The 18,525-nt window shown below is 32.1% G+C and overlaps 1 protein-coding gene across 12 annotated transcripts in view; it reads right to left on the bottom strand.

Annotated features, from left to right (window-relative positions):
• Positions 1-8: 8 nt before the first annotated feature.
• DCTN1-p150 (dynactin subunit 1) overlaps positions 9-18,525 on the bottom strand; it is a 29,737-nt gene continuing 11,220 nt past the window's right edge. For 7 of the 12 annotated variants that reach the window (XM_085954888.1, XM_085954886.1, XM_085954884.1 and 4 more), the window contains 23 exons: positions 18,072-18,273; positions 17,833-17,972; positions 16,004-16,111; positions 14,076-14,090; positions 13,165-13,236; positions 11,799-11,933; positions 11,480-11,621; positions 10,690-10,860; positions 10,133-10,217; positions 9,899-10,004; positions 8,956-9,118; positions 8,659-8,870; positions 7,904-8,044; positions 7,242-7,415; positions 6,378-6,506; positions 5,622-5,744; positions 5,087-5,226; positions 4,842-4,987; positions 4,376-4,490; positions 3,998-4,142; positions 2,787-2,906; positions 2,570-2,680; positions 9-2,252 (listed from right to left, as the gene is read on the bottom strand). In XM_085954888.1, the coding sequence (XP_085811014.1) occupies positions 2,064-2,252; positions 2,570-2,680; positions 2,787-2,906; positions 3,998-4,142; positions 4,376-4,490; positions 4,842-4,987; positions 5,087-5,226; positions 5,622-5,744; positions 6,378-6,506; positions 7,242-7,415; positions 7,904-8,044; positions 8,659-8,870; positions 8,956-9,118; positions 9,899-10,004; positions 10,133-10,217; positions 10,690-10,860; positions 11,480-11,621; positions 11,799-11,933; positions 13,165-13,236; positions 14,076-14,090; positions 16,004-16,111; positions 17,833-17,972; positions 18,072-18,273 (3,084 nt within the window). In that variant the 3' untranslated portion in view covers positions 9-2,063. The remainder of the gene's footprint in view (positions 2,253-2,569; positions 2,681-2,786; positions 2,907-3,997; positions 4,143-4,375; positions 4,491-4,841; positions 4,988-5,086; positions 5,227-5,621; positions 5,745-6,377; positions 6,507-7,241; positions 7,416-7,903; positions 8,045-8,658; positions 8,871-8,955; positions 9,119-9,898; positions 10,005-10,132; positions 10,218-10,689; positions 10,861-11,479; positions 11,622-11,798; positions 11,934-13,164; positions 13,237-14,075; positions 14,091-16,003; positions 16,112-17,832; positions 17,973-18,071; positions 18,274-18,525) is intronic. The other 5 variants (XM_085954893.1, XM_085954891.1, XM_085954885.1 and 2 more) reach the window with 1 other exon arrangement.

Here is an 18,525-nt window from a genome sequence, read left to right on the forward strand (position 1 = left end):
TTCGACCATGTCCGATCCTAATAGGATCATATGGGCCTCCACAGAGTGGAGTTTTGTTGTAAACAGATTTTTTGAAACAAAATGTTTTACTTGTCCCAAATGGTATCTCTGAATAATATATTTTGTCAGTGTAAGTCAGTGATGCCAACCGTACTATAATTATAGTACAATACTATAATTTTGATTCCGCGAAAAATGTAAAATACTATAATTTTACACCAAATATACCAAAATACTATAATTTTAAAGGATTCAAGACGAAAAATGTTCTTGTACTATATATTTTTCAGAAATACTATAATTTTTACGCCTTTGTACTATAATCAGCATAGAAAAATATGGCAACACTGGTGTAAGTGCATTATCATGAATGAACCATTTTTGAAAATGTTCGGGAGAGACAATGTGATTCATTTCCGGTTTTCTTTACAGCAAGTAGTATGCATTGTTCATACACAGTATTAATTGAAGCCCATTAACGCAGTCTTGAAGTTATGTTTATCTCCTCTATGCATAGGCATACGGCGCCGACTACATTTACTACAGCGGGCCAGTGGGGGATCGAACACTAGATTTGGTGGTTCATGTTTGCGGATGTGCTTTAAGCAAATGACAAAAAAACTATTGATTAATAATGAAATGAATACACAAACCACGTCACGTTAATCAGAATGCGGGAAAAATCTATCCTAAAATATTTGGAATTTCATGGTATTGCACTTATACTGATAACATACAACAGTGACAAAAACTCGACACTATGGAGTTAAAGGGTTTAACAGGTAGTCCTTACCATCGATAATACTACGAGTAAAAGGCCCATCAATCTGTATCAGCAAAACAACATTTCTTAAGCCTGATATCCTTAATATCAGTAGGTACCCTATCAATTCATTGACACATACAGTGAATTTTTAATGTTGCTAGTTTGGTTACCGATTCATTTTGGGTAGTAAAAATGTTTCAGTTATGTATTCACTTCTAGCTTATATAGCGAAATATATAATTGTGTAGTTTATGAGAACATTTTTATATATTATATTCATTTTAACACTACTAAAGGCCACGGGGCCCATTGATAGTAGTGCAGTTAGTAATAGAAGTAAAACAATCACAAATACCCAATTAATAAAAGATAAACAAAACGAATAATTATTAATAGTTCAGTATTTTATTTGTAGCGAAATATACATATTCTTTTCATTACAAAATATCATTTAAAAAAAAATGTAAGTGGTTTATTAAAGATTATTAATTTATAATACAGAGCTAGCAACATACTATGCACCTATTGGATTCATTTTTTTTAAATAAAAAAATTTGCCAAAAAAAATAAATTACCTATACCATATTATCAGCTTGTCATTAATTGTATATAAAAACCATTTTAGATGCCTGTGAAGACGAGTAAATGTATCATAAAAAGAGCACTAATTTATTTTTGTGATTCAAAAGTTTTTCAAACAAATATGAATTTAGATTCTTGTATAAAAATTCCCATCATTCAATGAAAAAGTGTATTGCATGTATAAATTCCACACTAATAAATTTATTTACTTGATTAAGTAATTGAGATAGGTACTTGGTAGATATCAATTTTACATTGGTATTATACTAATAATATTAAATTCCACAAATTATGTTTCTTTTGTCATAACACCATTATCAAGAATACGTCTTATCTTAATCTTTCAAAAATAGATAGTTTTGATGATGGTGGTACAACTGAAATATTTATTGAGAAAGCACTAAGGTTGTGGGATTAAATATCATTAATATTGTTATTTACTTGATTTCAAATTTAACAAAATATTTTTTATGTTGTACAGAACTCGCTTCTATTTAGATTAATTTCATAAATGTTTCTCAATATTTTTTTCGTCAACAAAAGAAATAGAGAAAACATGATTATTAATAATAAAATTAAAGGAAGGTAAAAAAAATCTTACGCCCTACATTGTGGCTAGCAAAAAATATTCCATAGAGAAAGCAAATATTTTATACAAAATAAATTAGCAATAATAATGGTTTTATTTTAAATATATCACTTGCAAGTTATGAAACTAAGCTGCAATATTGCCGCACTGGGCGTTGTAAACTATGGTGGCCGCACCGCCGAGCCTTTCTATTGCGGTTCCGAGTTCTGAAAGTTGTTCTCGGGTTACGTGTACGGCTGGAGTGATCGGCGTCGTTCCTGACGGCAAAGGGTATTCCAGTATCGCCACTTCTACGCCACCATATGCGTTGATCGACTACACAAACATAGAACATTACACATGGGTGCTTTGGTGATAATTTTTTCAATAATATACTAATATACTAATACTACATGTACCAATAAATTAGATATGCAAGACCAGAAGTAGACAACCATATAACCTTAATTATCCAGATTAATATAGGATAATAATTAATCTGGATAATTGAAATAATGAAAACAAAACAAATTATGTACATATTTGTACTATAATATGGGCCTCCCATAAAGGTAGTTTATATTAATGGACTTGTTTAAGAGAAATTATAGTTAGTAACACTTCATACAAAGAAAGTTAAAGTATAAACTCACCCTTGTCAATTCGGTAGTGGGAAATTTAGCTAAATCCGTATCGACACATCTCCACGGTCGTCTCCTCAGATATTCTTCTCGCACCTCCCGCTGAATTAGTTCAAGGCGGTCCTAAATAATTAAAACATGATTAATATATTATAGAATGGTAATGAACCAAATTATCAATGCCAGAATGGATTAATCAGAGATAGAATTATACTGAAAAAGATCTTACCATTAATTGCTGGCGGATGAGCTTCTGTTTAGCCTTATGGTCTTCAAGAGCCTTTTCATATTTTGAAGCATCGTCAGGGAATACACATACTCCAGATTTTGCAAGGAACATTGTCCAATCCTATAAAACACGTTAACGTTTATTTAAATTTAAGAAGACATTAAAATAAAGCTAGCTACATATATATAATATGCACATATATATAATATACACAAAGGTATCCATGATATTATTATGCGTAAAATACAGACCTAATTTGGAAGAAAGAATAAAATGTTATAATGAAGAATATATTAGTAGTTTTCAATAGAAGATATCTATTGGCGGAGTGAAAAATTACATGTCATGAAATTGCATTTTTTGTTTTATTACCGGTTCAGTAAAGCAGTTTGATTCTAATTGAATCGTTCTATACATTTGTGTATAAGCACATAAATCAAACGTTGCTTGGAAATGTTATATTACAAACATCTAATTAGGTAAATTATTTTACCTCTGAAAAAATGGGTGAAACGGGACACAAATAAGACATTTCGTCGCTAATTTTCTACAAATGCGTATCTCAATTTTTGTCAGTTTTGAGTTGTTTGATGTAATGAATTCAGAATTTGAATATACACATATTCCACTAACACGTATCTCAAATATACTTTATAACATAATAGATTTAAGCAATGACAAAAAAATCGTATCAATAAAAGACTTTTATAAATATTATAAACTCGTATCTTGAGTTACGTGTTTGTAAGTACACAGAATACTGAACTCCGACAGATGATTCTACTGAAGTTCTTTCTCGCAAGTCAAGATACGTGTTTACTGCAGTAATATCACGGAATGATTCACAGAAAAGTTGCAATGCATTCTCGTATCTTCGACAATATTACAGATCGATCGGAAGTGTAGTACGATAGATTGAAGAAACATAACATGTTTTCATGAAAATATGTGTCACTATACTAAATGGATATTTCATAGAAGAAAATTTATTTCTGAATTAAACTGAGAGAATAAAATTGTTATTTGCCTGTCCTGAAAAGTTATGTTTTTTGAGGATACGTGTTTGTTAGAAAATTAGCGTCGATTTGTAATTATGTATAATGTAGCAAGATGTTAAATAAAAATACTTCTACTGAAAATTTTTATTTTATGACCAATGTTTTCGCCATCGAAATTGCAATTGTAAAAGTATTAAATGTGTTGTTACTCACAAACTGGAACTTGGCAAACTTCTGTCTCAATGCGGAACTGTCATGCTTCTGTGTTGGGGCCACGACAGGCGCTAATCCATCGAGAATTTCACGGCAATGTTTTCTCTCTAAAGACACCCTTTCAGCACGTTCTCGGTGGAGTAAACTATAAAATAATTTATAATATAGCATGGAATGAATACAAGTATTTATTTGATATAATATAAATTAAATAAATAAAATATTTTACTATTTGAATAGTAAATGGACTGATAATGATAAGCACAGCAAAATAATGTGCAGTTTTCTATTACATAGTTTATTTTACCAAATAACATAAAGAAATTAAAGTGTTTTTTAATATTTAATATTTATTGTGGAGAGATGTTTGCTATTTACCCATGAACAAGTGCCAGTTCTTCACGCAGTCCGTCAGCATTATCCGGAGAAGTTCTATGTGAAACCCTTTCCATAGCCATTGATTTGTTAGGACTGCCTGGAGATGATGTATCACCTAGCACGAGATTAAGAGTATTAAATTTATTAAGTGTCATTCGCTATGAAAATTATTAATTATAATCAATAAAAAGTAAGCATTATTATTGACACACTCCAAAAGTAATGCTTGGTATTTATTGATTATCATATTACCTTCCCAAATAATTCAGAGTATTATTCTACTCTTTATAACTATGACGGTAGTTTAAAAACTTGTTAAATTTCCATCATTAATAAAGCAACACTACTGTTGGCCAGTATCATTTTTCAAACAACTTTAGTCAAAATTTTACCATTCCAATTTGCTGCAGCAAATGGAAAAAAACAAGTTCCGTGTAACTTAAATTTAAAAAATTGAAAGACGTACCCCCTGCTCCCTGAGTTGAACCTGTGCCCTTATCTCCTTTCTTCCCGTAAGTCTTCAACTTATCCCTGAGTGCTCCTCGTTCTGTCTCCAAAGAGTCTATGTCTTGCTGAAGATGATCCATTGTTTCTTCGAACTCCTTTTCTTTCCTATTTTGTAAATAATTACAGGTTATATAATTATTATTTTGTGCATTGCAAAATTAGAATATAGATAAAAATACAATGTGAATAACAAAATATGTTTACCTCTTCAATTGATTGGTGGCATCTTCTAGTTTCCTTGTCAATTTTTCTACTTGGAGTTCCTGATCTCTAGCGGCACTGCTGAGTTTTTTCTCCGCAAGCTCTTTACGAATTTGCATCTCTGACATTTCGTCTTGTTTCAACTGAAATCAGATTTCACAATATGTTTTGAATTTAATTTAATTTATTAGGGGTCATTAATAAATGACATCAAATAATTCTTGGTATTTTCTGACCTCCCCTCCCCTTTAATTCTCCCTTTAATCTGTCTGATTTTAGTATATAATGTTCTCATGTGATATTTTATTCTCAGAAAAATGTGAGTTTATATTTTATTTGTTTTGTGATGTCACATTTTCTACAACCCCCTCTGCCCTCTTTGTCACAAATCATTCCAATATATCAGCCCCCTCCGCCCCTCAGGTGTGATATCATAATATATAGATGACTGCTTATAGACAAAATGATTGTTACATTGTATTTTCATTTAACATACTTGATTTAATAAAATGATGTTGGATAGAAATAAATGTTTTACCTTCAGTAGTTTTTTGAGTTCTCTAAGATCAGCTTCTTTGTTTTCTAATTTCAATGTAAGTGTTTTGGTTTCTTCAAGTTGTTTTTTAACAATCTGTGCTCGCAGCATTATTGGAGGTGTAGTCTGAAAAATAAATAAATAAATTATGCACTTACGACATAAGATCTATCTAAATATAGTATTTGTATATATTTCAGTATGCGAAACTGCAACTGGACAACACCATTTACCATCAAAGCGGTAGTCCTATATCAGTATTTCACAAACTGTGGTCTATGAAAAATTTTGAGATTATGTGATTGGACGATTTTTTTTCTTTTTTTCAAATCTCACTTTGAAAGAAAAATTTTCAAATTGTAGCTCAGAAAAAAATAAAAGAAAGGAGTTATAATCTGTCATCAATAGCCAAAGCATGTATGTTGCGTCAGGCCGCGGACGAATTGACTCGTGGGTTCTTGTAAATGTCATAACTTCTGAATTAACATTCTGTGTATATTTTCTAAACAATATTTATCATTTTAGTGTGAAAATATTCACGATAAACTCGATAAACATGTTGTGTAGATAAGTTTTCACAAATATGTATCATTCCGTTCCTATTTCATATTTTTTAAAGGATTTATTTTATTCCGAAAATAGCTGTCCAACCAGTAAAAATTGGCTGGCAGTGAGGCTGGGTACATACTTACTAACCAGCATTCTGTAAGTTTGGGAAATAATGAATTAGATCATTAGAATTAGATCAGTGGTGCGTACCTTAGGTTCCTGTTTAAGATTGCTATTGATCTGGCACTCATGTTGTTGAGTGAATTGAGCTAACGACGCAACTTCTGCGGCTACGACTTGTAAGGATTTCTTCACTGACTGCAAAGGACCGAGGTCATCCTGGAATTAAATACATATAAATAAGATACATTAATTGAATTTGATTCCTTCTACATAATAAATCCATATATCAAATATTATACTTCATTGTGCATGGCTTTATCCGGCTGACTTTCTCTTGTACATGCTTACATACTGTAATTTAAAAGTTACAAGAGATATTTATTGGACTGCGTATATTTTATGACTTATACGCGGTATAAATGAGATCACTACCATTATCTTTCTAGTGATGTGTGTCTCTGATAACAATGTGAGAAATTTGGGAGTATTAGTTGATTGTTCTTCAAAGGCAGAACTGCAGAACAAAAGTGCTATTGGTGGTGCCAATTAGGAGAGCAATAGTCGTATTCAACCAAGTTGCTTTGGATGTCGATAAATTCCACTAGAGAGAATGAGTTTAGATAGTCATTGTTTTATAAATCCTTATAATAGCTCAGTATACTTGCACATAATTTTATTTTAGTCATACTGTTTAGTTATATATTACATTTTATATGTATTATTTTGGTGTTTTCATTGTGTTATGTCATGACATGAACATCTTGGACTTGTATTTTGTAATGTTAACTCATATAATTAATTTAATTTGAATTGTTAAATACAATCGATTTGTTTGTCTCTTGTATGTGCATCTTGGACTTCATCTAATACTCTTCAATTGAGTCACTAGTAGGTGAAGGCACATAGAATGTGATGGAGAAAAACTAATTAAAAGACAAACTAAGTACTCACTTGTCTATAATGTTTGTCGCTGGTGGCGGCCCAGAGTTTTCTCAAGTCGTGCGGGCTTGGTGGGGAGGGGTCAGCCAGGGCGGCGGCTGCAGCGCATGCTCGAGCCGCTTCGTGGGCACAGCGCATCGCCACTGACGCTTCAGAGACAGCCGGTACACCCACACGCTCCCACCACTGCACACAATCATGTAGATTATTTATTTACCCTCATGGCAGTATGGCCGTATATGTACGGCCACACTCCAATGCTATGAATAGAGTATGGCTAAATTAGTACGGCAACTCACCGTGTTATCGTAATTTTCATGCCACTCTTCTGAAATATCATTATTTATTTAAATATTGGGACTATATACTGATCAATAACTTTGGGAAGTTATTATAAAAATATCATTTGTATTAGTGGAGAAAATGCTCCGTACGATTTTTACTCTCTTACAGTGTAGTGAAAACATTTCGGACGACATTGTTGGGGTCGGTTGAGACCTCATTGAATTAGCGTCTGATATTATTTGGTATGAAATTAAGAATTCATATGAAGCAATTATTAAATTAAACTTAAATGGAAAAATGTTTTAAATTATCAATTATAAATTAATTCTTATACACATTGTATCTCTGACCACAAAGAATAAGATGAATAGTGAATAAGAAAATCTCACCTCTGAGTCTAATCCTAATGTTGTAATCGCCGGATCTTGTGGCAATCGTCTTCTGATAGCCTTCAACTGTTGTAGCAGAGTTTCCGAAGTGACAGTGAGAAGTTCCGATAGTTGCTGAAGTTCATTTGAATCTTCACCGGGCTGCAAGAGGTGACACAACAATAATAATACATAATATAGAAACTATATTATTAGAAGTGACTGAAAATTTATAATATACCTAATTGAAAATTTTCCATTTTTTTTTTAAATATGGTATTATAAAATATAAGGTAAGTTGTAAAATAATTTAATGGTTCATGAAATATTACAATTTTTTTCATTAATGGTGTTAATTATCAATATTCTTGGTGTAAAAACATTGTATTACTTATTCCAAAACAATAAAAAAAACTAGTGTAATTAAAAAATTATTAGCAAATATGTTGAAACTAAAATTTCGAGAGATTTTAATGCCATCTTTGAATCAAGTAGGTATCTATTGTTAATAATACCTTGATTCAATATAACACTTCAGTTGCACATGATGCTAAGAAATTTCTGCACGATTAGTGAATGCATCAGTAGTTCAAACAGTAAAGCACAGCATCTAGGTTGTGATGGTTGTGGGTTCAAGTCCCATTTGATGTAAATATTTTTGTCTAATACAAAAAGGTTGGTGGACTCCCCCTCTTTATCAGTATAAACTTTGGCTATGACTATAGTAATGTGTTAATTTTATTGGTAACAAATAATAGATGCATTGCAATAGACACCTGTAGAAGAGCTTTGACGATGCTGGAATCTCCCGCCAAACCTTCAGCAGCGCAAGCGAGTGCTGCGCACCACGCCCGCACGGCCTGTGCCTCACCCGGCCGCGGGCACTTTGGCTGAGGGGTGGTAGGGGACTGCGCCTCAATATCTCCAGACGTCGCCGACAGCAATGTGGGGAACATCGTTACCAAGTATGCGTAACATTTCTCCAAGGCTAAGGAATGAAAGAATCATTCATAATCAGTCAAATAGTAAAATTCAATTCTATCAATTAATTGTTTCTCAACATTCAAACTGACCGTCCGTAGCACAATTTTCATCCAATCTATCCGCCTTCAGAAGTTCTAAGAAGGCATCCAGAGGTCTCTCTTGGGTGGCCAGTTCCGGTAGTGAACCTCCGACCCTCAATAAAGTGTCGGGAGTGCAGCAGACCAAGGCTTGGGCATATTGCTGTAGGATACTCTGAGAAAAGAAGGAAATCAGTACAGTGAACGGAAAAGTGTATATAATATTTTTTATTGTTGCAAAAATTATTATTTTATATCATTACTGATAATGGAATTTCATCTAAGCAGTATACATATTATGTAAAAGCCTGTGAGAATTTAATATGTACTTATTGTGACTAACATACGAATGGTTGGGATGCATTATTATGTAATAAAGTGAATAAATAAATGAATGAAAATTACGCTACTGTTGTGTATATGTATATTCTCTTTCAGAAATGACTTTCGGATTGTGGACAGTTGGTTTGAATTTTTAGGAATAGTTATCTTAATCAGTCTGAAGATGAGCATATAGCTATAGCATGAAACAGCTGTCAACATAGATAACTAAATATCGTAGAATTAACCCAAACTTTAGTTTCAAAACCATTGTATTGGAAATTAATTTGACAATATATTAATTACATTTTTAAATTCATATCTCGCGCGATTTTACATTACATAAAAGTTTTCGTAAAATCCCAACATGCAATAAAATGGCCGATTTCTTGGAACACGAAAGACGATCCTTAGACCTCCTTTACTTGACTTTCAGGTAGACAATAATTGGTGTTACAAATATAATTTAAGATGAATATCGATTCTGTTATTGTTTTTGTAGAAACAGGCCTTACTCCTTATGTCCCTTTTCGGTATTTTAAATTAATGTATTCAACTATCTACAAATGGTTTGTAGACCAGAGAAGACGAGGTTACATTGTGTTAGAAATCCTTTAATGAAGTTTCAACTCACCAATAGCATGTGAAGATGGAATTGCATTCTGCATCTGAAACTGAACTGAACGGCAGAATGAGACTTCACAACCATTTCTCTATCGACATGGGGCACCATGGGGAACCTAAAAACATAAACAAATTATGAAATTGACTATGAATGCGGCAATCCTTATGAAACGACAAAAATTATATGGGATTAAGTTCGATTACTAATATTATACTTACAACATTAATAATATTATTCACTTACTTTTCTCGGAGCTGTCCGACCAAAATATCAGCTTTACAAATCATCCTTGGAATAAGAAGAAGAATCAAAATGGCATCATGGTCACCTGTTAATAAAATAAATGAGGTTTATTAAAATCATTACTATGTACATACCTATCGTTTTAGAATGTATGGATCAGAGATGTTGAAGAAAAATGGAGATGGAACCTTTATCTATGAAAGTGAAGACGGTAAGCTGGTAATAGTAATAACTCTCATTATTAAATTGGGTACGAGTCATTTCTCATTGCAGATTTATTTATACATACATAGCAAAATTCAAACTTGCGGTGAGATTTATTTTTCAGAGCTGCATGAGATAAAACAACTTGTATTGCTGTTAAGATGTTGAATCTTCTTCACTGTACATGTAAAGATGTTGAATCTTCTTCCAGATGGAGCCTTCAGTGGTTTACCTATAAAAAGTGCTGTCAAGTGTTGTCATAATAAAAATAGTTTGTCTCTTTAGTCATTAGTCTCTTTGTTATTCAAAATTATTTGGTATGGATGGCATTAGTTGATAAATGTAGTACGTACCTCCTCTGAGCATGAGATGATCAGGCATGTAGGCCTGCAGCAGTTGTGAGTGCTCCGCAGCTTGGCGCAGCTGCAGCGCTCGCAGTTGTAAGTCAACAGCCCGCGTGCTGGCACGTCCCCCTTGCCCCACCATCTCCATTTGTTGCTCTGTCACCGTGCGAACTTCTACACCTACAGAACATGGAATGCAAAATAATAAGTGTGAGACTAAAAATGCAATTGAAACTGTGAAATTATTCATTTAAAAACATTTATGGGTCCTAACCGAGTTAGGGTAATTTTTAAAATGATGTTTGTACAGTTGGAATGTTATTTATTATCTAAGAAAAAATGTTATTGCTGAAAATGTTCTGTGACCCACTCGATAAGGCAAGAACCCTATAAGAACTTAAGTATTTCTAATAAATTGAGTTGCATTTAAAAGAAAAGAAATTTACCATCATGTATGGCATCAAGGATGGCTCATGAAAATCGAAGATATATATAATTTATCGTTAATATTTTATTATTGCAAAATTTCAAGGAAATCAATAATCATGCTAATCGTCATAAACTTCAATTTACATTGTTTATGTAAAAATAGGTAAATCACCATTATTATTTCACATTGGATTTTATGAAGCACTGTTGTGCTAAATGCCAAATTCGAACCAGCGACACACGGCTTTAATCGGCGACAATTATTTGCCATTCCTATTTCATGGGTGATAAAATAAGTACTACTAACTTTTGTAATATTTCTAGCCCATCATGACTAACAGTTTTCACAATAAAACTATGTGACGCTTACCAGATTTGTTGTCCTTTTCGTCCAGTCTACTTCTGTAGTCATTGCACTGTTCATTTAGTCTCTGAACCAATTCTCTGAACTTTGTAATCGTAGATTCTCTATCTAATATGTTCTCTAAAGCGGCCTCCCTCTCCCGTATAGCCTAGAACAAAAAAATCATAGAGATGTACATATTGTAATCCATATAATCACTTCAAAATTGACTCATACATAGTGCCTTAGTTTTACTATAAAATACAATCATCATAATACATCAAAACTAAGAGTAAGTTTTTTTTAATGATGACAGGATAGTGCTGGTTATTTGAAGCATACATACCTCTCTAGTAGCAGAATGCGCCATCTCTAATTCTTCCCGAAGATCCATTTCCAATTCATGATTAGACTCTACTAGTTGTTCGTGTACTTCTTGCAGGGCCTCCAATTCCGCTACTTCTTCTTTCAGTTGGACGACCTGGAAATAATCACATAATCAATGATGTATATCACTTCGAGTAGAGTTTATTGCATTGTTCTCATAGATAGATAGATATATCGATAAATGATGAACAAGAACATTTGCGTTTAATTATCTTGTTGCCAAATATGAACCTTTAAAATTTTTGTAGATCCTGTATTTTTAATAAACTCGTTTGTTTCACGTAGTCTAACTCATTCAATACTTTCACAGGTAAGTAACAGTAAAAACTATTTGCTAAATGAAATGGTTTTTACTCCTCACAGTTATCCTCATTTCTGTATGATTTTCAAAAAAATGTAATATATTTTCCAATGGAGAAAAGTGAAGGAAGGTTGTGGAGATCCGACATAAATAATGCACACTAAATTTTGTGAGTCATATTTATTTGTTTTCATTCATCTAACAATACAAATTGCAGACGGTGTCGGTTCATTTTTAAAATTCAATGAAACCTTGCCTAACCCAAACTATAAGAGTAGAGGTAGGCAGTGGAGATCTGACATGAATAGTGCACACTTTGTCAGTCATACTTACTTGTTTTCATTTAATTAAGAATACAAACGGTAGATGGTGTTGGTTAGTTTTTAAAGTTCAATAAACCCTGCCTAACCAAAATGTAATAGATAAAAAAATATTGTTCTACTGATGGAATATATAAAATAATGTACGATTAAATGGCATAATTTTTACAGCCTACCTCCATCTTTCGCCTATGATATTTTCACTTCCCATTATAATATGTCTCATTAATAATATGTAAAATCCAAATTTAAAAACATCTAAATAATTATTACAATAATAATAAAATAAATGACAGGTGAACATGTTTTGAAAATTCAACAAAAAATATGATTGTAAAAAGGTTGTAGCAAAATAAATGACTTCTACTATCTCATGTAAAAGCATTAAAATACATGTCCTGGTCACCGTCTATACAAACATCTGCTCGATTTGAAGAATATATTATGCTTGACATTCAGACAGAAGTCACCATCAGCATAATAGCCTTTGAAAGTATCAAGACTAATGAAAAATGAAGATTTTGGCACGTTTGCTCTCTGTTTAGTCAGATTCAGTAGTTTGTCCGATTTATTGAGCTCGGCCTTAAGGTTTTCTAAAGAATTTGTTTTTCTGAATCCATTGGCATATTTAACTCAAAACTGTTATTTCTGCCGATAGTTCTAGCTGAACAGTGGGAATATTATGTAAAGCGAATGATTCTTACTTCATCTTCCAATTCCATTTTTTTCTCGCCGAGCTGCTCCACCATTTCCTCAGCACCCAAGGCTGCGTCGACCTGATCAAGAAAAAAAAATACAATCAATAATAAATTAAATGCAAAAAAATATTTTTAACAATAAAATTTAAACATAATATTTAAGTGAAGATTCAGAAAAAAATATACTTAACAGAAAATGCAGTCAAATCCATATTCATTTTTATAGCTCTATCAATAACCAGTACCCTATTAACTGTTAAGTTTATTTTATATACTAGTGTCTGTATGGAAATTATCAAAAAATCAGCAAATTGTAAGAATCGTATGTTATGTATTAACAATACTAGTTAGAAATAGTTTTATGTTATTGAAATGGTTGAGATATTTAAAAAAAACAATCATAAATTATTATTATATTCACCAAAATAAGCATAGGCAAACAGATGATGTTGTCAATTAAATTTTGAGAATATGACAAATTTGGAATGCGCAAAAAGTCCATTTCACTATATACTGCGTTTTATTACATCATTAACGTATAATAAAGCTGCAAAAACCACACCCTTCTGAATATAACAAATTTACATGTCTGCATCATAAGCATTTTTTTTACCACATCTGGTGACGTATTCAGTTAAAAGCTAAATAAAATAGAAGAGAGAGACAGAAGAATGATACATAGAAGCCAAAAACACGATTTAGAAAAAAATCACATGCACAAACATTAAAAATCACGAAATTTGATGATGAAAGTGCTGCCCAAGTAATGAAAAAAAAATCATTATAGCATCGACAAAATACAATAATGAAAAATATATTACAATGTTGCCAATTTACGGGTGAAAAAAATAAAATTTTTGAAACAAAATGAAGCGTGGTTTTTTTGGTTTTATAAAATGAAAATTAATCAAACTTACATCGTTTAGTTCGATCTTCGGAAACACGTTTTTGGCAAAGAAAAAAAAATGTTTTAATATTCAAATGAAAAAATTATTTTTGCAAAACGTGATTATAATGATGTGTTCAGAGTGAAAATTTAATAAACGATAAATTGTGTAAACATACAAATTACCAATTAAATTTCTGGCATTCTTTTTCTTTGCACTTGTAATATACTTAAGGGTTAGTAGTAGATAAGTATGAAATATATAATATGTATAAAATGTAACCTAAAAAGCCATTGCGGCAGCATGGTAAACAATTATAATTTAGAAATTCCATAATATGGTTACATCAATTTTAATTCAGGCATTACATTCATCAAAATGTCCGCTATTTCAATTCAATGTTCATATTGAATTTTGTTTTAAATATTTTTTATTGTTTCTAAAAACATTCATTAGGTAATCAAAGAAAAAGAAATAAAAATATAACTGAAAATTGACCTTTATTACAAAAAAAAATTGCGCTCAAAATTGTGCTGCAGATGATATTTTTAAAAAACGCATTATGTATTTACATAACAAAAAAGTGTAATTATTTCTACAATGAATCGTGTCTGATGTACTCATGTGTGTGTTAAAATAAAAATATTTTTACGGGATATAAAATATCAACTTGGCAATAAGGTCCGTTTATTTGTCTGATATCAGTTCCGTATTCTCTTTGTGATATTATTACATCTCGATATTTAATGAAAATTTAGTATAGATTACAATAGTTTAACATACCTAATTAGATTGTATCAATTGTAATGTCACAGGAATCTAAACAAGCTAATTTTCATAAGTATCGTTCACATTATTGATGCAACAGTGATGGTACGGCAGCACACCACTTTGTCACTGCCAGTGACATATTTACAAAAGAAAGCTTGAGCTTCGGTTGCTCTGACGCATATAGATGGTGCAAAATTGGTGACTTCCTAATGCAGTGGTGGCGAACCTATGGCATGCGAGACGATTTTGCATGGCACATGTTTGAAGAGATACCTATAATTTAATAGTAATAAATGACAGATTGCATCGTATAAAAATAGCAGGCAAGTACTCTTCAAGAATAAGCATTACGTTTAATGTAAATATATAATTGCATAGGTCGGTCCTTGGATGCGTCACATCTAATATTATCACACTAACCTCGAATTTTTATCGATTTACAATGCTTGAGACTACTTTAGCAAGAGAATGCCTCTTTTGATCGGAGCAATGTTGGTATCAATTTGTGCGTAAAGAACCAAACTAATTAAAACATTAACAAACAATTTCATTTCTACCCACAAAAAATGACTGCACAAAATAAAAAATAAACATTTGACTAGTAGCTAGCTACTAAGTATTAGTAATTCTGGTAGACAGTTTTAAAATTGGTGGACCGAAATGTATAGCGTAATTAAAGAATGTGATAAAGTTATAGGTATGTGTGCTACGTTCTGAGTGTCTATAATATCATAATAAATAAATTTTGGCACGCGTACGTTAAAAGGTTCGCCAACCCTACCCTAATGGATATACAAAAGACTTCTGTGTATACCTATATAAATTTAAATTTTTGAGAACAGATTTAATGTGGTTAATAATGAACACTATTTATATTGCAATGAGGATACATATTGCAAATCCACGTTTATGTATTTATCGCAATATTTTGCGAGTCGATGTTACTAGTGTCTTTAACTGACTGGCCGTATACAAATCTGATACCGGACATATAAATGAATCCTAAATGAGAAACATAAGTAGGTAAATACAAAAAGCATTACAAGTTTTTGTAACCATATCAAATAAAATTCTAAATTAGATATTATGTTCCTAAAACATTATTAACAGTTGCTTATTTTATGCCCCGTAACACTAAGTGTATTGAATAATAATAATAACGTAAATAATGTCATTATAAAATTCACCTGTTCTTGTAGATCAGCGATCTGCACTTCCAGCTCTTCAACTCGAGCGCTGAGTTTCTCTTTGGTCCGACCGAGTTCTGCTATTTCCGATTTCTTCTGATCCAAATCCTGAATAAATGAGCATTTTAATTAGTTTCATAGTTACATGCGAAGAAGATACAATATTCTAGACTGGTATAATGTTTGCACAATCGATGCTGGTTGAAGAGTCTATTTATAAATTTCTGGGGCAGTTACATATATCAGTAGTTTTCAAACTTTCGTGTTTCATCGCACCTTAATCATATAAATATTTTTTACAGTAAAAAATTACCAATGAGCCCGTTGTTCAACTCAGTTTCTCAAATCATAGAAATTGTAGAAATTTTTACGTTTTTACCAATATGTATTAAATTAAACTATTGTTTTATTATAGATTTAAGTATGAAGCATTTTTTATTGAACATACATAGGAAACTGTGCAGGTGGCTAAATTGATAAAGCACATTGGTCAGAATCCGATCGATGCGAGTTCAAGTCCCGCTCGCCACCAATATTTTTTCTAATAGAAATGTTTCTGAAATCTCTATTGGATGTGTATTTAATTTTTATTATAGTTACCTACTACTGAAAACCCAGATTCGTAAAGGTATATGAAACTAGGATTCACTGCACTCAGCAAAGGTATATTCATTTTTTACTGATATTCAAAATAATTGAATATCCTGAGCTACTTTGGGGAATTTATCATACATACCACCACAGGATTCCGAGGCACACACTTTGAAAACTGTGATGTATGTCATAATACAAATTACACTGTTAAAGTAGCTACATGAATTTTCATCATAAGACCAGAACAAGAGCTTGGCAATAATTCAATTAGAAGTTATATGAAGTTTACATAAATTATATAAAGTTTACAATTAAGATGAAACCGAGATACCTATTGGAAAATTGTTTGTGTTATAAATTGAAATAAAATCATGCTTGGATAAAAAAATATATATATTGAAGGTTTGATGTTATAATTAAGTATGTACGTATTCTGTAATGTTAATAACATACTATACTAAACGATAACTCCCCAAGACAAAAAGATAATGTGTGTATTTACTTATGCACAAAAAAAATGCTAAAAAAGCATTGGGGTAAAAACATGAAATGCATTCTCCTAACTTCAAGTTTAACAAACCTTTGCTTTCTTTGCAGCAATCTCGTTCTATAAAAAAGCATTAGAGAAGCAAAAATAAACATAATAAAAAAATCGTGGAAAATAAAATAAGAAAAATTAATTACTGACATAATAAATAAGTACATTCAACTTGTAACATATTAGAAGCTTTTACCACTTCATAATAATTTACACAAAGAAACACATTGCATAATATGTTACTATCTAAGAAATAGCAGTAGAAAAATATTTGAAAAAAAATGTACAAACATTTTGAATACATTTTGTTTCATTTTCTCTATAATCTAATGTGGATCTTGGCTGCCTGCCGAAGAGGTATCTTAACAGTATGTTTTATGAGAAATGATGGTAGTTTGCCACTCACTCAAGTTAAATGTAGTTTAACTACACGTGAGTTCTCCAGACTTAGGATTCGAAGCCGTGACCCACAGTTTCAGAAGCCGACACTCTACAAGGGCATACTTACTCATATATTTTAAATGAAAATTTTTGTTTTTCAACAGTTATTATTGCATAAACAATCTAAATAATAATTGTTGTATAATTTGGTAGACCTGTATTCAGTGTTTGAAAAAGGGTGCGGAAATTGTGAATTGTTTATGTAAGCTTCAGAATATATTACGAACAGTTAAGCGAGTTTGATATGAAGTTTTACCTTTTGCATTTTCTGCATTTGATGCTTTTCATGGGCAGAGAGATCTCGCAATCGAACAAGCGTGTCACGCAGGCGAGCATTCTGCTGTTCCAACTGCTTCAGCTCATATGTGGAGCCTCCGCCCCCGCCCTCTTTCACTCCTGAAAAGACAAATTATAAGTCATTTAGTTTTAATGATTGTTTAAACAAAAATCATCTGAACCATATTCACTGATATTATAATAATTGTTATGACTTACCTGCAGCATCCAACTCTGCCCTGAGAAGCTGCAGATCGAGGAGAGCCTCCTCCAGCCTCTCCCTGTTGGCGTCCAGTTCCAGCTGCAAGGTCTCCGCTTTTTCTTCAGCCATTTCCCTATCCAGTGCGGCCATCTCCGTTGTCTCCGACAGCTCGGCCATTTCTTCAGCGTGGGCATCGCGAGCTGCCGTAGCTTCACGCGCCTGAGTCAAATCAAAATACAGGGTTTACAAAAATTCTGAATATTTTGGCTGTGATAAAACTTCAATACTATTCATTACTACTATTGACTCAGGGTATGTGATGGAATTTAAATTCTGACTGTTCAAAGTTTTCTACTACATATTCCATAGAATCCGTTTTAGCAACCTAAGTTTCGTCTTTTGGCATGTATAGGCTCTGTGCGTATTGGTATTCATCTAACTACAGAAAATATGGCACTGGCAAAGTTACTG

The sequence above is a fragment of the Rhyacophila brunnea genome, unplaced genomic scaffold (genome assembly GCF_057557595.1).
Source record: "Rhyacophila brunnea isolate RB1 unplaced genomic scaffold, BYU_Rbru_1.0 scaffold_4, whole genome shotgun sequence".
NCBI lineage: Eukaryota > Metazoa > Arthropoda > Insecta > Trichoptera > Rhyacophilidae > Rhyacophila > Rhyacophila brunnea.